The sequence below is a fragment of the Coregonus clupeaformis genome, chromosome 9, assembly GCF_020615455.1.
Source record: "Coregonus clupeaformis isolate EN_2021a chromosome 9, ASM2061545v1, whole genome shotgun sequence".
In the NCBI taxonomy this organism is placed as follows: Eukaryota; Metazoa; Chordata; class Actinopteri; order Salmoniformes; family Salmonidae; genus Coregonus; species Coregonus clupeaformis.
Window position 1 is genome coordinate 40,403,311 of NC_059200.1, and position 23,567 is coordinate 40,426,877.

The following is a 23,567-nucleotide window of genomic DNA, read 5'->3' on the forward strand; positions in this document are numbered from 1 at the left end:
ATATTCGTTTGATTACGCCAATTTCCTGTGAGTTTTTTTGTAGATAGGTATGATATATGGTCGGGGTATTCAAATGTTACGTTACATTCCAGAAACAGGAAATATAGCAGAATATTTTACTTTTGTAGCGGAACCTTTCGTACAGGAAACATTGTGAAAATACGGAATGTTTATAAGAACGGTAAAAAAAAAAATATGCATGATTTACTTGTAATTTTCGTAGCAATTTTGTCCTACTTTGTTTGGATACAATGCATTTACTACTGGCAGAATTCAGCAAAGTTACGTAAACATTTGTTGCGATTTATGTTATGTAGAGACAAACAATTAAAATCGTCTCAAACAAGCGATTTAACTGGCGATGTTCGAGCACTCTTTTTAACAGCTCATCCAGATGATGAATGCATGTTCTTTGCACCAGCAATTTTGAGACTCGTGGAACTAAATGCCTCTGTTCATCTATTGTGTTTATCTCAAGGTGGGTTTACAATGAATAACAGATTTTGCTTTTCATTGGTCCTTTGAGTAGCCTATGTATTCCGTCCTACAATCAGGGCTAGCTTTTACATAATTTTTCATGGAAAATAGTAGCAGATTAAACTCAACGATTTACGATGGAGGAGCGGAGACTGTTGTGGGCGGACTGGAGCTCCGACGTCACATAAAAGTAAAACTACATTTTTACCAAAAACTACTGATTTCAGCACCCAGAGAATGGCCCGCAATTACACACGACATTGTGAAGTTGAGTTTAGTCGTCTAGGAAAATAGCAATACGCTGCAGCACCAACTTGTCAGTATAGCTAGGTCTCCCATATTCTATTCTGATCATTTGTTCAATAACAATGGTTTGTACTGCACTATAATTTAATTAATGCCTGACACAAGAAGAGAGACACGGCTTACTAGAGCCAAGTATTGTAATAGTTATACAACTAAGTATTAATTCCTTCTTTATGTTGTTTTATAGCCATGTGGCAATTCCTTTACATGACAACATATAAAGTAATAACTTTTCGCCAAATAATCACCTAGGCAATTACTACAATCAAGGGTTCCAGCGTCGAGAAGAGCTTCTAGACAGCTGTGCAGTTTTGGGAATACCAGCTTCCCGAGTCACTATACACGACTGCAAGTAAGTAGTCTCTGTCAGCAAGGCTAGTAAGTAAGCAATCTTCGGCACAATTGTAATTCTGCAGCAGAACATACAGGCCAACCAATCCCACACATTCCTTTTAAAAACAGCCAGATGGGGCTTACTATGCTTGTTAGGTGCTACTAGGTTGTACCAGTAGCAATGATGCCCTTATCATTTATTTTCTTTAACTATTGATGGCATGGATATACATTACTCATGTTGTGTTTGGGATCTAGGTTTAGAAAGTAATCTGCTGTTTTAAATAAGAAGTGCCTGCTTAGCATAAAATTGTATACCAAACAGAAATATCAACGCAACATGTAAGGTGTTGGTTTCATGCGCTGAAAATAAAGATCCCAGACATTTTCCATACACACAAAAAGCTTATTTCTCTAAAATTGTGTTCACAAATTTGTTTACGTCTCTGTTAGTGAGCATTTCTCCTTTGCCAAGATAATCCATCCACCTGACAGGTGTGGCATATCAAGAAACTGATTAAACAGCATGATCATTACACAGGTGCACCTGTGGACAATAAAATGCCACTCTAAAATGTACAGTTTTGTCACACAACACAATGCCACAGATGTTTTGAGGGAGTGTGCAATTTGCATGCTGACTGCATGAATGTCCACCAGAGCTTTTGCCAGAGACTTTCATGTTAATTTCTCTACCATAAGCCACCTCCAACGTCATTTTAGAGAATTTTGCAGTACGTCCAGCCGGCCTCACAATTGCAGACCACATGTAACCACACAAGCCCAGGATCTCCACATCCGGCTTCTTCACCTGCAGGATCGTCTGAGACCAGCCACCCGGACAGCTGATGAAACTGTGGGTTTGCACAACCGAATAATTTCTGCACAAACTGTCAAAAACCGTCTCAGGGAAACTCATTTGCGTGCTCGTCGTCCTCACCAGGGTCTTGACCTGACTGTAGTTCGGGTCGTAACCGACTTCAGTGAGCAAATGCTCACCTTCAATGGCCACTGGCACGCTGGAGAAGTGTGCTCTTTACGGATGAATCCCGGTTTCAACTGTACCGGGCAGATGGCAGCGTGTATGGCGTCATGTGGGTGAGCGGTTTGCTGACTTCAATGTTGTGAACAGAGTGCCCCATGGTGGGGTTAGGGTATGGGAAGGCATAAGCTACGGACAACAAACACAATTGCATTTTATTGATGGCAAATTGAATGCACAAAGATACTGTGATGAGATCCTGAGGCCCGTTGTCGTACCATTCATCTGTCGCAATCACCTCATGTTTCAGCATGATAATGCACAGCCCATGTCGCAAGGATCTGTACACAATTCCAGGAAGCTGAAAATGTCCCAGTTCTTGCATGGCCTGCATACTCACCAGACTTATCACCCATTGAGCATGTTTGGGATGTTCTGGATCGTCGTGTACGACAGCGTGCTTTAAAAAAAAGGTATATGTGACCAACAGATGCATATCTGTATTCCCAGTCATGTGAAATCCATATTAAAAAAGGTATATGTGACCAACAGATGCATATCTGTATTCCCAGTCATGTGAAATCCATATAATTTATTTCAATTGACTGATTTCCTTATATGAACTGTAACTCAGTAAAATCTTTGAAATTGTTGCATGTTGTGTTTATATTTTTGTTCGGTGTAGTTGTAGACGGGTTAGCTGACAACGTCACTAAAACAATGTACACGCTTCAATGGGGCAGAAGGCCATTTGATTCTGGATGGCCAGATGGCAAGCAACCATGAGAAGAAGCTGCCATGTGGGCCATGCTAGTTTTATCTTGTTCTTGATACCATGTCTTATAGAGGTGTATCAGTACAAATATGGGGACCTCGGTTCGGTCCAACTATTGCCTATGTGCACGTTGTAATGAAAATTATAATCTTAATTGGCACATTTCAAACTGTCCTTTTGTGAGGCGCAGCTAGGAACTACTTCTGTACGATGGCAAGTGGTGGGGTCGACAAACCAGGAGAATTCTCCATCATTGTTTAAATATCCAGTTTGGGAACGTTTTGGCTTCCCGGAAGATTACAACAGTGATGGACAGAGTTAACAGTACAATGTAGCCACTGCACAACGAGAATAGCCTATGCAGCTGTCAACACCTCAAACATGTTGACACATTTACGCCGACATCAACCCAGTAAGAAAACATAGCATAGGCCTATACAATGTCTGAGCCATGTTTACATATTGATTTCACATGCATATTGCACTTTCATTTAGTGTTGTTGTTGCTTCTTCTTCATTTAAGGAAATACAAAAGGTTGGTATTCCTGATTGTGCGCTCGTCAGGCATTATATGACTCATGATCATGGAATGAATACCAACACTTTGTATTTTCTTAAATAAACAAAAAATGACTACAGTAACTGTTGGCATTTAATTTTCCTGCTGTACCGAAACCGAACCCAACTGTGACCCCAAAACCGCAATACGTACCGAAGCGTGGGTTTGGTGAACTGTTACACCCCTAATGTTTTGAGGTGTTTTGACTGATGTGAAGTCTATGCTAATATGGCAAGAATTCGCTAGCCAACTAACCAACAACTGTAATGATGTATTTGAGAGACAAGTGCTCATTGTACAAATGTATTTGTTTTCAATAAACATTGGAGACTAAATATAGTTTATTGTCAACAATCTAAGCCAACCCTGTCTTTTTTGCCCCATAGTTGCGCACATGTCGGTTTTGTTGCTGAACAACCAACCCGTCTATAAGCAACCTTGTCAGAATAGTCAACCGATGGTCAATTTATTAAGCCTAACCAATAATGTGATTTTTGAAATGAGGGGCTGATGGTGAAAACAAACATGAAGAAGCAGTGTGTGGTGCAGTGCACTACCTCCAGCCAGCCCAGGACCCTGAACCCAGCATGCCTGCCCATTAGCAGCACATCAAGCTGGGCCTGGCCCCTCCCCCTCCCCCAGTGTCTGTCAGAACATCAGTGAACCAGCCACAAATCAAACTCCTCCTTTCTTACCACAACAGAGCCTAGTTAGCCTGGCCTGATGTATTGGCCTACTCTGTCACTAGGGGCCATAAATGATTAGGCCCCAGAGGCATTGAGAGGTTGGCCCCTGTTGGACATACTCTCTCTCTGCCCTCTGAAATCGCACAAGGCCTGCAACATATGAGATTTGGGCCACCATTTCTTTTCAGGAATTAGTTATGTGACCAATTGGTGAATATTAGGACTTACGTTGTGACTTAGACCTAAGTGATAAACAAAGCTTACTGTTTAGTGCTCATTAAAAGTCAGTGCTTCTTCATATGAAAATGTCATGAGGATTTGAGATGTAGTCGCTGCTAGATTCTTATCAATTATGTCATATACAGTGTATTCAGAAAATATTCAGACCCCTTGACTTTTTCCACGTTGTGTTACGTTACAGCCTTATTCAAAAATGGATTAAATTGTTTTTTTTCTTTACATCAATCTACACACTGTACCCCATAATGACAAAGCAAAAACAGGTTTTTAGACATTTTTGCAAATGTATAAAAAATTGAAATATCACATTTACATATGTGTTCAGACCCTTTACTCAGTACTTTGTTGAAGCACCTTTGGCAGCGATTACAGCCTTGAGTCTTCTTGGGTATGACGCTACAAGCTTGGCACACCTGCATTTGGGGAGTTTCTCCAATTCTTCACTGAAGATCCTTTCAAGCTCTGTCAGGTTGGATGGGGAGAGTCGCTGCACAGCTATTTTCAGGTCTCTCCAGAGATGTTCGATCGGGTTCAAGTCCGGGCTCTGGCTGGGCCACTCAAGGACATTCAGAGACTTGTCCCGAAGCAACTCCTGTATTGATTTGTGTGTGTGCTTAGGGTCGTTGTCCTGTTGGAAGGTGAACCTTCGCCCCAGTCTGAGGTCCTGAGTGCTCTAGAGCAGATTTTCATCAAGGATCTCTCTGTACTTTGCTCTGTTCATCTTTCCCTCGATCCTGACTAGTCTCCCAGTCCCTGCCGCTGAAAAACATCCCCACAGCATGATGCTGCCACCACCATGCTTCACCGTAAGGATGGTTCCAGGTTTTCTCCAGACATGACGCTTGGTATTCAGGCCAAAGAGAATTTTGTTTCTCATGATCTGAGAGTCTCCAAGCGGAGTGTCGTGTGCCTTTTACTGAGGAGTGGCTTCAGTCTGGCCACTCTACCATAAAGGCCTGATTGGTAGAGTGCTGCAGAGATGGTTGTCCTTCTGGAAGGTTCTCCCATCTCCACAGAGGAACTCTGTAGCTTTGTCAGAGTGACCATCGGGTTCTTGGTCACCTCCCTGACCAAGGCCCTTCTCCCCAAATTGCTCAGTTTGGCCGGGCGGCCAGCTCTAGGAAGAGTATTGGTGGTTCCAAACTTCTTCCATTTAAGAATGATGGAGGCCACTGTGTTCTTGGGGACCTTCGATGCTACATAAATGTTTTTGTACCCTTCCCCAGATCTGTGCCTCGACACAATCCTGTCTCGGAGTTCTACGGACAATTCTGTCGACCCCATGGCTTGGTTTTTGCTCTGACTTGCACTGTCAACTATGGGACCTGATATAGACAGGTGTGTGTCTTTCCAAATCATGTCCAATCAATTGAATTTACCACAGGCTGACTCCAATCAAGTTGTAGAAACATCTCAAGGATGATCAATGGAAACAGGATGCACCTGAGCTCAATTTCGAGTCTCATAGCAAAGGGTCTGTATACTTATGTAAATTTAGAAAAACCTGTTTTAGTTTTGACATTATGGAGTGTTGTGTGTTGATTGATGAAGAGAGAAATTAATTTAATCAATTTTAGAATAAGGCTGTAACATAACAAAATGTGGAAAAGGTAAAGGGGTCTGAATACTTTCCGAATGCACTGTATATTAAAGCTCATGAATTAGCTTTATAACTTTGAAGTACTAATTACTCTCTAATTACTCTGTGATAATCAATAATAGTAATGTAAGCCTCCCATTGTATATCAGTAGGAATCCCTTTTCTGTTACTAGAATGGACAATTGCTAATGTCCATAGACCTTTAACCAGCAGACTTATAGCTAGTAGACTGACTAGCTGCACATATCCAGACATGCATCCAAAGGTTGCGTATCTGAAAAATATTTTACCTCAGATAAATTGTATTCACTGGTAATGAACAAGAAATGGGCTTAAGCAGGCCAGATCATTTATTTTTCCCCAATAGTGGTCATTTCGATGAATACTCCTGTGCCATGATGTCCAGTAATTGGTAGACGAGGAGTTCATTGGACAAATCCTCTGGTGGTTCAGAGAGAATGAGAACATCAATGGCGTCATGGCTGGGGTTCAATGGGAAGAAAGAGAAGACGGGCTGAATTAGAAGGCTGTGTTTTTTTCCTTAAGAGAAAAAAAAAAGCCTCCATCATCCTCCTAATAAAGGAGGCCATGGTTGTGTCCCTAATGGCACCATATTCTCTATTTAGTGCACTACTTTTGACCATACAGCTCTGGTCAAAACTCAAAGTAGTGCACGGTATAGGGAATATGGTGACATTTGGGACACAGCCCAAGGCTGGTATTGGTCCAGAGTCCAGACCACCCCTGGGCTCAGCATATACCACTGGACACCCCCTTTCAGACACAAACAAGAGGGACTGGCCAGGTCTCAGCTTCATTGGCTAGAGCCAAAGCTGAGTCTGCATAGATTATTCACTGTGTGATGGAAATACTTCCTGGAAACTTGGAAAGGGAAAAATCCCATTGTAGGAAATGTTGTGTAAAGCTGTGAGAGAGAATTGAATTCTGATTGCTAGATACTTTTTAACTAGGAGGGTTTGTGTTTAAATTAAATTTGACCCCTATCCCTAATGACTTTGAACCGTGTCTTTTTCAGATATGTACTGTACAGCTCTGTAAAATCTTCTGTGTTTTGCTATCTCATGTTTTTACAAGTATTGTTGATGCATCTGCAAGGTTTACAATCCTCTGGAACAGACCGCTGGCTATAATCACTGACTTCTCAGCCCAGACAGCGGGTAGGTGTTGTGTTCAAAAGTGCTCACATTACGGGGAAAAAGTTGAGGGTGGAAATAAATAGTAGGAGACCTTTCTGTGGACAAACCCCAGTGGCTGTACCAGGAAATTGTGGAGGTTCTCAGAACAGAACAGAACAGGTCTGTATGCCGCGTGAGATTACGCACCGCAGTTCGCCAGGACAGGAGTGGCATGCGAGCTCGACCTGGAACTGGCAGTATTAAGATGGCAGCATGCCCAGATTGTCTGCCCTGCAGTACATTGTTGACATTTCATAACCTCAACCTCTCACTTCCTCACTCTCCATTTTATAATCTTGTGCACACTGATAGATGGATGAACTTTGATCTGAGTCAGCGCTGTAAGTGTGTGTGTGTTAGTGTGCGCTGAACTCTACACTACACCCCTTATGCTATGACCCTCACCTTGTACTAGTGGCTGACAGCCCACTTTCCCTCCTGTTTTTTTGGTGTTTGCCAAAAAGACACACCCCCTAAACTACTCTGTAAGATCACTACCCCTACCCCCACATTCTCTCACTCTCTTTCTCTCTCACACATTTTCTTTCTCTCTCTCTCTCTCACACTTTTTTTCTCTCTTCCCCTCCTCCCTTGTCTGCTGAAGCCAACTGCTAAGGACCATGGGATTTTGGCACAGCTCTGAGCCCTTCACATTTCAGCCTCCCAATCTAGGTCACTGTGATATGTTTTTATTTTTTCTGTAAATGTTTGGCCTCAGCTTGGCTACAGTACATTGTCAGTATCTTGAGACAAGTGTGTGCAGATGTACATGTACTTCCTCTGGGTCGTCTCAGTTTTCATGTTGATGTGAACTAATAAAGTGATACGTCATTCCAGAGGAGCTGGTCTGTTAGCTGACTAACAGAGAGAGGTAGAACAATGGTGTCACTGAGGGAGGCTTGTGTACACACAGCAGTGCCCTGCCCTAAATTAACCCTAAAACCCTCTTACTACGTGCGTGTGCCTTTGTCCACCTCAGATTCAGAATGAGGTGACTGTTGGATTAGTAACTGCCGTCCAACCAATGATGCCATCACTAATGCTTTAGGCTCAGTGCCACACCTCCAACCTCCATCCTTCCCATCCCTTCTTATAACACTGAGTTCACACATTCACCATAAAATAGGGTTTCATCATTGTCTTTATGCTGGATCTCTTACTTGTTTAGTCCGTTTGTTGTAACATTTTGCTCTGTTGTAGGCTTTATTCAATTGAGTAGCTCCTCCTTTTAGTCTTCCTGTTGTTGTTTTATTGCCTCAGTGCAGCCATAAAGGCCAATTCTCCTTTTGCAGGCAGCCATGAAATGGGAAGGCTTTTGCCAAGGTGTAAAATAGCCCATGCATCTGAATCAAGAGTGTCCTGTTTGTTTGATATGTTGATATGTGGACATTGATAACAAATCTACAAAGTCTAGCAAAAATTCATAAATGCATTATCCCAAAAAAATCAGATTTTATTCTGCACCATCATGTGAGGCATGTGTATCCTAAATGGAGCATGCTGTCCTCTCTCTCTTTCTCCTCCCTCCCCCCCAGTCAGTCAGTGTTCTGCCTCTCTTCTAGTCAGTCATTCAGTGGTACTGTGATATGATCAGATGTCTGGCTGACTGGCTGGCCCTCATCCTCATCAGACCTTAATGAATAGGACAGCTGTGTTGACAGTCTCTGGGCTGGGCCCTAGTGCATCATGGGGCATGGCTTTTGTTGATCAGCCCTGATCTGAGCCCGATCCTCTGCACTGGCGCGACCTCCATTCACTCTGTCCACTCCCTGCACAACGTGAGAGAGAGAGCGCTTGTCGGTCCCAGCAGAAGTTCATCCACTCCCACACAACCCATTATTCCATTATTCATTGGCCTTGAGCACACTGTACTGTAGTCTTCCCTCTGGCTGACTACAGCAGTGACTCTATAGATGCATCCCAAATGGTACCCTATTCCCAATAAAGTGCACTACTTTTGACAAGATACCAATGGGCCTCGGTCAAAAGTAGTGCACTTTATAGGGAATAGGGAGCCATTTGAGACAGACAACTCACTGTTTTCTAACTTCTGCAGATGTGACTAACTTCAGTGACCTGCTTCATTTGCTCCTGAGGCGTCCCTCCACCAAGTAGATACTGTATTTCCTAAGGAAGATGACCCTGACCCTGATAGTTGGGTAGGATATAAACTTTAAAGTGACCTAGCCAACTTGTTGTTTTGGTATCCAGTAAGAGTTAAGAGAGTGCAGGAGTCATGTCAGAGTAGAGTCGGAGCATCATCCTCCCCCACTGTGTTTAATTATACATCGATCTGGTGGTGAAAATAGCTCTGGCTGATTTACTGGCTGCTGGCACAGCAGAGCCGAGGACTAAGAGAAACACACACACCACCACACGCGCACACACATGCACATACATGTACACACACACACACTGAGGACTGACAGAGAATCTAGTGGTGAGTGGTGCCAGCCCTGGCACTGACCCCTCACTGTGTTCCCATGTCAGCCACTCAGCACACTGCCCTGTCCTGGCCTACTGTCAATGCAATCACAGTCACCACATATGGGGGAGAATAGTAGTCCAAAATAGTCTGTTGATGGTTGAAACACTCCATCGTCTTAAGGGCACACTTGTCTATTTTGGATGGGGGCGATAAAGTGATATAATGGAGCTTATAGTAAATAATGTGTGTGTATATTGAGATGTTTTTTGTTGTTGCGTAGCAGCCCTTATCTGACTGAACACTGTATTTGCTAGAGCTGTTTTAAGCTTAAATACATATAAGCCTATCAAATCAAATCAAATTGTATTTGCCACATGCGCCGAATACAACCAGTGTAGACCTTACAGTGAAATGCTTACTTACAAGCCCTTAACCAACAATGCAGTTTTAAGAAAGTGTTAAGTAAAAACAGAGAAGTTAAAAATTGCAAATAATTAAAGAGCAGCAATAAAAGAACAGTAGGGAGGCTATATAAAGGGGGTGCCGGTACAGAGTCAATGTGCAGGGGCACCGGTTAGTTGAGGTAATTGAGGTAATATGTACATGTGGGTAAAGTTAAAGTGACTATGCATAGAAAATAAACAGAGAGTAGCAGCAGCGTAAAAGAGGGTGGGGGGGACAATGCAAATAGTCTGGGTAGCCATGATTAGCTGTTCAGGAGTCTTATGGCTTGGGGGTAGAAGCTGTTAAGAAGCCTTTTGGACCTAGACTTGGTGCTCCAGTATAAGAGTACAAATAAACATTTGTAGACATATTGAAAGTAAAATCACAGCCTATCATCCTCTCTGTAAAATATACAATTTAACAAAACACATAGGCCTATTGTGTAACAGTCAATTTAGAATATGCTAGACTTCCCATGGTTCCTAAGTAAATTAAATATTGCAGTGTGTTTTCTTTTATAGAAGACATTTTGTGTTCATGTAAGGTCAGTGTGCCGTGAAGGAGTTAACCAGTCAGTGGTGTGTCTCAGCGTTTTCCCAGCATGCCCTATAAACCTGACAGTGGGGACAGGAGCCTGAGCTTGCCTGGCAGTATCCTAGGCCTCTGGCTGGCCCATGTGACCAGACTAAACAAGGAAAGTGCTGTCTGTCAGTCTGTCCCACAGCCCCTCTAGTCTACTGGGCCAAAGTTCAACCACTGCATCCAGATGCCTGCAAGCAATTATACATCCACATGCAAAGCTGCAGGAGTGGGGCTAGGAACGGGGAAGGGGAGGTTACTCTAGGGCGTTTGGCACTGTTGCCATAGCGAAGCTCACTGCATCCCGCTTGAGGAAAGGTCAGGTAGATCATCTGTCTTTTGTTAATTTTTCTTCTCTTTTTTCTTCTTTTGCTTAGCTACGGTTGCCAGGGTAAAAACTGAATCTTCTTTTCTTTTCAACCAGGCTTATGGAAGAAGAACAATAAGTTACAGTTGCACTTCAAAGCTAAATTTGACAACAAATAAACAATAGCTGTTCGCTGTGAAGGGTATGTGAGGTTTAAAGTTGATGATGTGTTTTGGTGTTGTTTACATGTCTTGTTAATGGAGATGTAGTTATGAAGCCGAATATTATTTTTTGACGTCTCACGCCTTTGCAACCAGAGAATATGACCATAATTAGAAATCCTACTAATGCAGTAGGAGTGCAGACTACTTCAACCCTAATATTCCCCATGCCCCCCCACCCCTGTGATACAGCACCCTTCAGGCCTGACCCCCATAGCCCTGGCAGGCGTTTGATTTGTGTCCTGATCCATCACGTCCCTCCACAGGCACAACTGTCCTGCCCCATTGTTATGAACCAAGGGGGAGGTGGGACGACCTCTATTCACCCTCTACCCCATAACCTCCGCCACCCACCCCAATCTCAAAATGTGCAAGACATCAGGTCATTGCTCTTTGTCCAGTGTCTACCCCCCCGTCTCTCTCTCATTCATCTACTTGCCAGACGTTGCGCTGTGGTGTTGTTTTTTAACCAAGTCAAATGTCATCATGCCTTCTATTAGCCATATGCATCCATTTTGCACCAGTCAAACCTCTTATTCTTGTTGTGGGTCAGATCAACATGTAACTAGCAGAGAAATGGTTAACCTCTGTGTGAGAGGGAGAGCACTACTGCTTCAGCCCGCCTTTCTAATGAAGCCCTCAGGACTTTGTTTTCATCTGAACTGCCCCGACCCAAGTGTGTCTGAATCACTCTCAACATGCTCCACTGCCTCGCTCTCTCTCCCTCTCTCTCTCACTTTTTAATGTTTGATGTCTCTGGAGGGAAAGAGAGGGGGGAGAGAGGGAATGAAAGAGGAATGAGAGTAACCGAGAGAGAATGAAAGAGGGAGCAAGAGAGAGAGGGAAAGAGTGTGCGAAAGAGAGCGGTGAAGAAAGCTGTGAGAGTGATCAGCATGAGTGACCCCTCCATAGATAGTTGGTGTGTTGAGTGATCAGGTTGTCTAATGGACACACTTGAGTAGCTCAGGGAGTGTGGGATGCAGACCTGGATCCAAATAGTATTTTAAATATTTTAAATACTATGACCATTTGATTGTCTGCCTCCAGTACCAGATGGGCGGCATTTGCACTTCCATTGGTTTCATTGTGCCAGGAAAGCTCAATCAATCACAGATAATGTATTTGAAAGATGTTGAATACTTTTTGAACCCAAGGGGGTGTGTGTGTGTGTGTCATACATGTTCTTTGTTTTCCCTGTGCTGTAGTAGATTCAGTTGAACAGGGTACTAAGGCCCCACTGACCCCTAACCTCCAGCCACAGTGTACCCTGGCTGGCATACATTCTAAAATAAATAACCTTTTCAAAGGTTGGGTCCAGTGTGCTCAGTGTGTGAATCTTTTGCATTGTAAGTAGTAGGCTACATATTCTAAATGCAGCAGTGTGGTTCACAGGCAAAAACTGTTTTTTCAATCTAAAACTGGCCCACCATTTTGTTGAATTGAAGTCAGGCTACTGTTTTGGTTGGTTGGTGTGCTGCAGTAGTCTAGCCAGGCAGAGAAGGGTGACGTACCTACATAGGCCTCAGGCAGTTTTAACATTGTCCCAAATGGCACCCTATTCCCGATATAGTGCACTACTTTCAACCAGAGCCCCACTGTAACTCTGTCTTCCCCTCTTCATCTTTCAGAGAACTGCCAGACGACCCCAACGTAGAATGGAGCATCTCAATGACCTCCTCTCTAATCCTGAAGCACATCAGAGCACACTCCATCAACCTGGTATGATGATCAACTAATCACTGAATCTCACTATTATTTATCAAGTAGCCAATTCTATACTGTTCTGTATCTGATTGATTGAATCACTTTTTTCTCCTGTGAGTGTTTTTCTAACGAAACCATACTGAAAATACTAGATTATTTGTATAGACAGTTTTGGCACCACAGTCTTCTGGCCATTGTCAATAGTATTTTGTATCTGTGTATGTCTCTCACAGGCTTCCCAAGCTCCACTGATAATGAACTGAAAGAGGGTCACCTCTTCCTTTCTTTGTATTTACGGCCTTACATGTAAACTAGCCTGATCCCAGATCAGTTTGTGCTGTCTGTCTTGCCAACTCCTATAGTCATTGTCATGCCAAATAATGGCAATGAGCATAGGAGTTGGCAAGACGGCACAAACAGATCTAGGACCAGGCCACATGTTATCTCTTAGAAACAACATGGCTGCTGTCTGCAGCAGCAGAATATGATTGTGGCGGTTGGAGCTCTGGTCACTGTCGGCATGTTTACTCCCAGATTTCTATCATCCGCACAAAGACGTTCCAGGAAATTTACAAAAAGGAATTTGGGAATTGAGATCTTAACTTTTTTTTTCTTCTTTCATGTCCGTCCGCAACCATTAGTATTTTGACAAAAGCTGAACCCAGTCTGTCTGCTTTCTCAGATTAACAATTAAGCAGGAGAGTGCACAGCAGGATGCTAGCAATTTCCCTCAAAACCAAACAGCTCACTGTAGGCTATCCCACTGATCTGTTTTTTATTTTGATCAGACTACAAAACAGTTGGATAGATATTTCTAACCCATCAAATTGTATTTGTCACATGCGCCGAATACAACAGGTGTAGTAGACCTTACTGTGAAATGCTTACTTACGAGCCCTTAACCAACAATGCAACGTTTTCAAAGGTAAGTAAGAACATTTAGCTAAATAAACGAAAGGAAAAATACTATCACAATAAAATAACAATAGCGAGGCTATAAACAACGGTTACCGGTACCGAGTCAATGTGCAGGGGTACGGGTTAGTTGAGGTAATATGTACATGTAGGTAGGGGGAAAAGTGACTATGCATATATAATAAACAGAGTAGCAGCAGTGTGTGTGTGTTGGAGTGTCAGTGTAGTATGTGTGAGTGTATGGTTAGAGTCCAGTGAGTGTACATTGAGCCTGTGCAAGAGAGACAGTGCAAAATAATAAGAATACAATAATAGTCTGGGTAGCCATTTGATTATCTGTTCAGCAGTCTTATGGCTTAGGGGTAGAAGCTGTTAAGGAGCCTTTTGGTCCCAGACTTGGCGCTCCGGTGCCGCTTGCTGTGCGGTAGCAGAGAGAACAGTCTATGACTTGGGTGGCTGGAGTCTTTGACCATTTTTTGGGCCTTCCTCTGACACCGCCTGGTATACACTCTTAGAAAAAAAGGTGCTATCTAGAAACAAAAAGGGTTCTTCAGCTGTCCCCATAGGAGAACCCTTTGAATAACTTATTTTGGTTCCAGGTAGAACCCTTCCCAAAAAGGGTTCTCCTATGGGGACAGCCGCATAACTTTTTGAGGATCTGAGGACCCAGGCCAAATCTTTTCAGCCTCCTGAAGGGGAATAGACGTTTTCGTGCTCTCTTCATGACTGTCTTGGTGTGTTTGGACCATGATAGGTCCACCATGATAGGTCCTTAGTATGTGGACACCAAGGAACTTGAAGCTCTCGACCTGTTCCACTACAGCCCCTTTGATGTGAATTGGGGCGTGCTCTGCCCTTTGTCTTGCTCACGTTGAGGGAGAGGTTGTTGTCCTGGCACCACACTGCCAGGTCTCTGACCTCCTCCCTGTAGGCTGTCTCATCGTCGTCGGTGATCCAGCCTACCACCACTGTGTCATCGGCAAACGTAATGATGGTGTTTGAGTTGTGCGTGGCCATGCTGTCGTGGTGAACAGAGAGGACAGGAGGGGACTAAGCACGCACCACTGAGGGGCCCCTGTGTTGAGGGTCAGTGTGGCGGATATATTGTTGCCTACGTACTTTGGTGCGAAAAGTGCAAATAAATCCCAGAACAACAGCAAAGGACCTTGTGAAGATGCTGGAGGAAACAGGTACAAAAGTATCTATATCCACAGTAAAACGAGTCCTATATCGACATAACCTGAAAGGCCGCTCAACAAGGAAGAAGCCACTGCTCCAAAACCGCCATAAAAAAGCCAGACTACGGTTTGCAACTGCACATGGGGACAAAGATCATACTTTTTGGACAAATGTCCTCTGGTCTGATGAAATAAAAATAGAACTGTTTGGCCATAATGACCATCGTTATGTTTGGAGGAAAAAGGGCGATGCTTGCAAGCCGAAGAACACCATCCCAACCGTAAAGCACAGGGGTGGCAGCATCATGCTGTGTGGGTGCTTTACTGCAGGAGGGACTGGTGCACTTCACAAAATAGATGGCATCATGAGGAAGGAAAATTATGTGGATATATTGAAGCAACATCTCAAGACATCAGTCAGGAAGTTAAAGCTTGGTCGCTAATGGGTCTTCCAAATGGACAATGACCCCAAGCATACTTCAACATTTGTGGCAAAATGGCTTAAGGACAACAAAGTCAAGGTATTGGAGTGGCCATCACAAAGCCCTGACCTCAATCCTATAGTAAATGTGTGGGCAGAACTGAAAAGCGTGTGCGAGCAAGGAGGCCTACAAACCTGACTCAGTTACACCAGGAATGGGCCAAAATTCACCAAATTTATTGTGGGAATCTTGTGGAAGGCTACACGAGTTTGACCCAAGTTAAACAATTTAAAGGCAATGCTACCGAATACTAATTGAGTGTATGTAAACTTCTGACCCACTGGGAATGTGATGAAAGAAATAAAAGCTGAAATAAATCATTCTCTCTACTATTATTCTGACATTTCACATTCTTAAAATAAAGTGGTGATTCTAACTGACCTAATACAGGGAATGTTTACTAGGATTAAATGTCAGGAATTGTGAAAAACTGAGTTTAAATGTATTTGGCTAAGGTGTATGTAAACTTCCGACTTCAACTATAGGTATTACAGACTCGGTCAGGGAGAGGTTGAAAATGTCAGTGAAGACACTTGCCAGCTGTTCGGGATTATGCACAAAGATTAACTAAATCAGAAAAGAGACTACAGAAATTTAAAGTTTTCCACCTTTCCCATAATATAACATATTCCTATTGTTTTACTGCTGTTAGTTTTTATCATGTAAGTCTAAGCCTAGAACAAGCAAAGAAAGAGTTAAAGCAGATATCCACCTCTCGCCCCTCTTGGAAGCCATTTTTATTATCTGTTCGGTTTGGCAACAACTAATATTTCCAGAAACTGGTGTTTGTACATGTAATTATATTTTGGCTCTTCCAAGTCAACTCTGGCAGATGTAAAATGTCTCCCTCAGGCCAGTAAATGGCAAGGGATGACCCTGCTCTGGGTTAGAAGGTGTGTGGTGGCCTCCTTTATGTTAGGTTTCAGGGGCATAATAATGGTACATTTATCCTCTGCCTCACTCAAAAACTGCTGCGTCTTTAGTCATGTTATTTTTCTTTCCCTTTGACCTGCTTTCTCCCCTGGTTCTCTGGTGAACAGGCATGCAGGCAGAAAAGGGCTCTTAAATATCAGTTGTCTCCTGCCAAGCTGCATTCTGCTGTCAGTTTGAGTCCCAGATGGCACCCTATTCTAGTGCACGACTTTTGACCAGGGCCCATAGGGCTCTGGTCAAAAGGACTGCACTATATAGGAAATAGTGTGCCATTTGGGAGGCAGGCAGAGACAGACATTCAAGACAACCTCCATTAACCAGACAGAGAGAACATTTATCTCTTTATTTTGCATGTAGCCAACATTTCACATTGATATTTGATAGCTGTCTTATGTTATGGCATAAAGTATCTTCAAATGAATATTGTTGTTGTTTCAGGTGCTGACCTTCGATGGAAGGGGAGTGAGTGGCCATAGCAATCACACTGCCATCTACAAGGCTGTCAGGTACGAGCTAGACTATGTCCTTTAAACACTGTCCGTCATTGTAAGGCTGACACGTGTGTCCTTTAGATTTTATTGTATATGCCGTTTTTGATCCGTTTGTGGAAAGCACATGCCGTCCCAAGGGATGTACTCTAGGAAACACATATTGTCCACAGATCCAGGCCAGAACCTGGACAATAAACCAGCCCTGTAGGCTACATTCCTATACTGCATAATTATAAAACATACATGCTAAACATCCCAGCACACATCAACCTCCCCTCCCCCCACTCCCCTACAAACAAACACACACACACACACACACATTCAAAAACACACACACTGTTTTGCATGATTCCTCTGTTGCATATTTGAGAGGTCATCCAAACCCACACTCCACCACTGGATCTGCAGATGGCCCTGCTCTCAGAAACCCACAGGAAATCACGTCCTGAAGAGAGGAGGGAGGAGAACTAGATGAGAAGAGTAGGGAGGAGAGAGGAGGATCGCTGTGGTCTGGAGAACTGAAGAGGACACCAGTCCAACAGTTGCATCAGACTGTTGTGAAATCAAATGAAATGAATGTTTTTGTGTTTGGTCATATCACAGTCTCTCATGATAGACTGGAATAAATGTTACAAATCGAGGAGCTGGCCAGTGCGCACAAGAGATTTGGTTCTGAGTTCCTTCCGAGATTATTGTGATGTGTAGCTACACTACAGTGTAGTACAGTGAGTGAACAGAACATATGTGTTCATTGACTAGTGCTGCCTGCTTGGTCTCTTCCTCTCTGAGCTGAGCCTCGCTGGCTCTCCTCCAACACCCAGACTTCATCTCGTGTCTGAGAGGATGAGTGTGTTGTGTTGTCCAGATCATATCCCATGATTCGCATTCGACTTAAACTCACAAGTGATGGGCACAATTTTATTTTAAAAAACGTTGTGCAAGTGAATTTAGAAAGCCATCGGTATTTTGTTAACTTGGTTTAATTCTCCAGTGAGAGCTTAGACTGAACAGGAAAGAGGAGAAGTGAAATGTTCTCTAGCTTTCAGACCGTGATGACAGTGTGAGAGGAGAGGGAGGGTTACTGTAGCGAGTGTGGAATGTGACATTGAACATCCAGAGACCGTTATCATGAACCACATGACAATTCATTAGAACACATCAGCAGGTTGTTACTGCTGCTATTACCATCTCAATTCCCTCACCATCATCAATAATTGAGGAGACAACCATTCCCAATTGCATATTATCCTCTTCCTAACATTTGACAGGCTACTTTGCTGCCTTGCTGCTGTGGCCAGAGAAACTGAACCTTTGGGTCTAATATGGCTGGAAGGGCCCTACTGTGTCCTGAAAATGATTGTCTATGGTTCACACCCACAAACTTTTTCACTGCCCTGAACTGGCAGTGTAATTAGTTCACTTTCCAAATTGTAAGTAACTATTTGTCTCATAGGAAAACCTGGGGGAAAAGCAAGTAGGCCTATCTGTAGGATTTTCTTGCAAGTCAAAGTTTGTGTGTGCTTAGACCTCCAATAACTACTGTATTTTTGTTGTTGTTGCTTGTCTCTACCAACAGCTATCTGGCTTCCATTGGGAACATACCAGATGGCAAGTATTTTAACCTTTTACATTTTTATTTGACCAAGCACTTCTCAAATACATGTATTCGGATAATCATTATCAGCCTGGTAAGGTATTTAGCCTATTATAAACTATACACCTAAAAACATTTGCATCAGTTACATGACATGATGGTAAATGGAGTCCAAACTGGGACACTTATAAACTCATAAGGACAAGAAGAGAGAAGTGATCCTAAAGCAGTGTAACTGGAGCCTTGGCAAAGACCGCCATCTAGTGTTGAGATTAGTGTGTGTCACTTGCACTTCTCAGTCAGCTGGTGGCTGTAGGGACACAACAAACTATCACCCAGTGCTTTAACTGAAAATCACTCCCCTTTATCACTGCCACCATTTGTCCCTTTCTCCCGGCTGGATGTGAATCTATTCCCATTAACAACACCCTCCCTCCTCTGTTACACTTGTTTCCTCCAACTCATCATGGCTTTGGCCTTTGTAAGATAGTGGAGCCACATCGTCACAGCCCCTCCTAAAGTGTTGCACCGCTCAGGCCAGGCCAGGGTCAAACTTTTAAATCCCTCTTAATGTAGCAGCTGGGCAGATCTCTCTCACTCTCTCTTCATCATCTCATGTTTTTTCCCCCTAGTTAACTCCCTCTTGGCCAAGATGAATCTGCCTCCCTCCCTGAAGTCTGCTCTAAACCTTCCTCTTACATATCATTCCGACCCTTGACCCCCGCTGTCTAGATCTTGTAAATGAAGAAGTTGTACTGTATTACTGTGCCACATCATGGCTCACACTAGAAAATATAGCATGTTTTAAGTGACGTTCTGAGACCTTTAGAGTGGCACTGTCCTGATCAAAAGGAGGACACAAACAAGACCATTTAACACTCTGTACCATGTCCTCCTTTCCCATCATCTACAGCAGACGAGACAGAACACCTTTCCATTACAATAGGATGTGAGATCAACCTATTGATTACATTTCAGCCAGGACCATTTCATCCAGTGATGAGCATTGTTGAGAGAGGGATGGTTTCTATTGCAATAGTTGATTAGATGTGAACATGCCACACCCAGACCTTACCGTACATGAGTGTGCTATCACATTGGTACTCTGTATTCAGTGTTGAGAGGGGGAGAGAGAAAGAAATCTCAATGTGATTCTAAAGCCTGTTCACACAGTTGCATACTATAATCCCCTCTCGTTTTCACCAGTTTACCCAAAGCCTCTTTTGCCCCATGAACCATTTACTGTAGATATCCAAGTCTCCCAAAAACATCGGACAATATGACTGTACAAACCCACAGTAACTCTTTGCTAGTAGCTTAATTTCCTGTCTGGTCATATTTGCCTCCACTCGAAATATGGCTTGTCTTTCCATATTATACCTATCTTTGTCTCCAAGACTTCAACACACTAATTATTCTACATTTATGTTATGTAAACCCTGTAAATTATCTGTGTTTTTCCATTGACTTTCTGGGTGAGATGTAAATTGCAAAAAAAGTACACTAACTAGGCTAGGATTCTCCATTCTCCCACAGACTGCAGTCTCCTCTCTCTGTCGACCATTGGTGTCCTCAGGAAGTACCTATCCTTCCTGGAGCTGCCTATCAGCTGGCTCCTCCCATCAGATCTCTGCTGCATCATAGGCTCAAAGGGCTACGGCCAAGCTAAGGTGAGCCTGTCATCAGCCTATACTATCAGGCATGAAATAGACAAATGTTACACCAGTTCCACTATCATCTATTTTCCTGTTATTATGGGACCAACGTCATTAATACATGTAATAGCCTACTAGATGTATAGTTAGAGTGAGACGTATAAAAAAAGCATTGGGATTTACATCCGCAAGTGTATAAGACGATCCCTAAGCTCGGTGTACAAACAGTGAAAGTCCTCGCTCTCTCTTTCTCTATGAAAGTGAAATTAGGTCTCAACATCTGACTTGACTGGTACTGGCACTGCGTACATGTAGCGTATTTCACTATAAATATTGATCTATCAGCGTTAGAGAAAATTGTCAGACACCCCTCGCTGGACATCAGTCATTACAGACATACAAATTGATTATAACTGCTGGAGAACTTCATGTTTTTACCTTGCATCAGTATTTATAGGGAAATACATTACATGTACGCAGTGCCAGTACCAGTCAATTCAGGTGTTGAGAACTAATTTCACTTTCAGAGAGGGAGCGAGGACTTTCACTGTATGTACACAAGCTTAGGGATCGTCTTACACAATTGCGGTTGGAAATCCCAATGCTGTTTATATACATGCCTCACTCTATGTCTGTAATGACTGATGTCCAGCGAGGGTTGTCTGACAATCTTCTCTAACTCTGATAGATCTTTCTCTACTCTAATAAACTCCTCTCCTTTCTATTCACCAGAGGGCCATGCTCTGTCACCGTACTCAACTCCTGTGGTTTCGTTACCTGTACATTTGGTTTTCACGCTACATGATTATCAACACATTCCAAGTTATTAATCAAGGACCAAAGAATCTGAAGATATATTAGTCAAAAATGAGGTTCCTGATTAATCTTCTGAGAACACTGTTACTTGGGTTTGTTAATCTTACTGTAATCAGTTTGCACATCTTTTTATATGTTTTGCCTCTTCTGACATATTCAAATTATTGATCTCATAGCACTGATATATTCAGACCTACCTATTGATTGAATGTAGATATTGTATTTTTCTAACTTTTTGTTGTTGAAGGAAATACATTATTAAAGTTGATCTTCCTGTCATTGCCAACATTGTTAGTTGGGAACAGTTTACTTATGATTCTTAATACACTATTATTCTCCGTTTGCTGTAAGAATGTTGACATATACTGACACTGTAAATGAATAGTGAATTTGACAAATGTAAGAAAAATGTGAATACATAGACATTGATTGTATCCAAACAGGGTAGGTTTGGTATTTTTATTTTTGGAAATGATGTACAAAAGTTAGAACAAATGTTCAAATTGTTGATGAACCAATAAAGTTAATTTGATTTAGAAAAAGTTGTCTCAGTTATAACACAATAAGGGACTGTGTTTGATCTCAGCTGTGTGTGTGTGCTACAGGCTTGGACAAGTCTCTGATATTCGGGTGGTTCTTCATGGTCTCCTCATACTTCTGCCCACAGAACTTCTCTACTGTCACACTGCGTACAGTACCTGGGTCCAAACAGTGTGGAGCTATGCCTGGGGTGGGAACAAACACACACACACACAAACCTTTTGGTTCAGTTTCATGCATGCGAGACACTCTAATCCAATGCTATCCTCACCGTTTTACCACAAACAACAATACAGGGCATATTTCAGGTTTTAATAATAAGCAAAGGCAAACATGACTGCTACTGTGTTTGCTACTGGTTGTCCTTACCATATCCATCTGGATTGGAACGTGGGGTGAAGAAACTCTGGACTCCACAAATACTACAAAATGTGTGCTTGCCAATGTGTGTATTAAATGTGTATGTGTTAATATTCTCCAAACCCTAAAACAAGAAATTAACCAAATTAACATCAAATTGACTAATCTGGTAGAGTTATTACCAAACTTCACCCTGTAAAAATGTTGTATTACCTGTAATAGGGTAAACTGATTTTCTGGCACAATGAAATGATGGTTTTGCTTCTTGGTGCAGATGCTACAGCTAGATAAAGAAACCAGAATGAGTCATATTGTGATGAACATGGTCAGTAAGTTATAATTCCGTAATAGCAATATGATTGTAAAAGAATCAAGACAGTTCATCTATAGAGGTTTTGTAATTTGATCAGTAAGTAAGTAAGCCTTGTCCAAGCCAAACCAGCACAGTTTCCTTTTTTTTTGCTCATTCTCAAACCTGTATCTCCAATTCTCCATCACTATAAATTGGGGCTCCAGATTTGCAATGTTTATCCTCCTAAGACCCAGCAATTCATTTTTTCCTCTCTAGTGGACATCAGTTCTTGGTCCGTATCTCTGAGGCCATACAAGCCACTGTATTAAGTCCTGTTGTCCATTTGAGAGGACATTCTGGGCTTTTCAATGATATCATGTGTGGGGGTGTGACCTTGACAACTTTATCTTCCTGGTTCATTTTATGGACATTTGAAAAGAAGTGTGTGTAATTATGAATTGTATTTTTGTGAGTTTGATATTCAAATTGTTTCTAGTAAATTTATATCTCAGGAATAGTGAAGTGAGTCGTCAGGACTGTGTAATAATGTTTTCACATTAAATAAGAGCTAAATATGAGTTTATCAAGAAATGTCCTCTAGTGGACACCCAGATGCCACAACTATGTATTTCACCTACTGTACCCATTGACTCCATGTAAATTTGTTCATATTTACGTCCTAATGACCACTACAGAGGACAATTTTGCACATAAAATAAAATATACATTATATTTTGTAACATCTTTTCTTGGTAACATTTTTCTTTCACCCCAAACAAAAAATAATAATCCAACACTTTTTTTTCAGGTCTCAGGATTATAGCCTGCCCTTTCTATTGCTGTAGCAGTTAACCGTATCTGTAATGGATCACTGTTGAAATGTTGCAGACCATACTCGCAGTCGAAAACCAGAAGGTCTGGGGAATTCCAGACTTGGAATCTGACAGCCCCACAATGGCATCCGCCTGTGTGCTTCACTCGTTCCACCCTGTGTACAGCAACACAACACATTTTGACTGTTCATGAGGCATGGCATAACTTCAATAACAGTTTAATGATGTTCATAGATCGACAAGACATTGTGCTACGCACCGTTTTTCCATTGCAACATTTAATGAAATTGAATACGAATTCCAGTGTATTCCATTAAATATTTTTGAAATCGATGATCAGAAATGTCAGCAAGTTAAAATCCCTCAAGCACTACCGTAGTTTGTAGGTTGATATTGCAAGAGAAAGTCCCTTATTGCTTGTGAGCAATATGAGATGTCTCTAAATATGGCTCTGCATTACATTGCCAACTTCTGCTGGAACCATGTCCGACTCCACTCCTGCATGCTCTTCTCTCTTCTTTCTTGTCACCGTAGGCCCATTCAACTACTGTGGTTTCGTTGCCTCTATCAAAGAGTACCAATATAAAAAAGCTTTTGCATAATCAACACTTGAAATTAATTGTGAACTTGCAGAAATAAAT

The 23,567-nt window shown here is 42.3% G+C and overlaps 2 protein-coding genes across 2 annotated transcripts; one reads left to right on the forward strand and one right to left on the reverse strand.

Moving 5' to 3' along the window:
• The first annotated feature begins 19 nt into the window (after positions 1–19).
• On the forward strand, positions 20–21,333 carry pigl (phosphatidylinositol glycan anchor biosynthesis, class L). Its single transcript, XM_041885616.2, has 7 exons — positions 20–478; positions 1,036–1,135; positions 12,762–12,852; positions 16,784–16,851; positions 18,413–18,444; positions 19,967–20,100; positions 20,818–21,333. The coding sequence occupies exons 1-7, from the start codon at positions 196–198 to the stop codon at positions 20,944–20,946; spliced, it is 837 nt and encodes a 278-aa protein (XP_041741550.1). The 5' UTR covers positions 20–195; the 3' UTR covers positions 20,947–21,333.
• LOC121573547 (centromere protein V) lies at positions 21,327–23,516 on the reverse strand. Its single transcript, XM_041885620.2, has 5 exons — positions 23,186–23,516; positions 22,989–23,081; positions 22,015–22,084; positions 21,811–21,925; positions 21,327–21,626 (listed from the first exon to the last, which is right to left on the reverse strand). Exons 1-5 carry the CDS (start codon positions 23,194–23,196, stop codon positions 21,484–21,486), a joined length of 432 nt encoding a protein of 143 aa, XP_041741554.1. The 5' UTR covers positions 23,197–23,516; the 3' UTR covers positions 21,327–21,483.
• Positions 23,517–23,567: the final 51 nt, after the last annotated feature.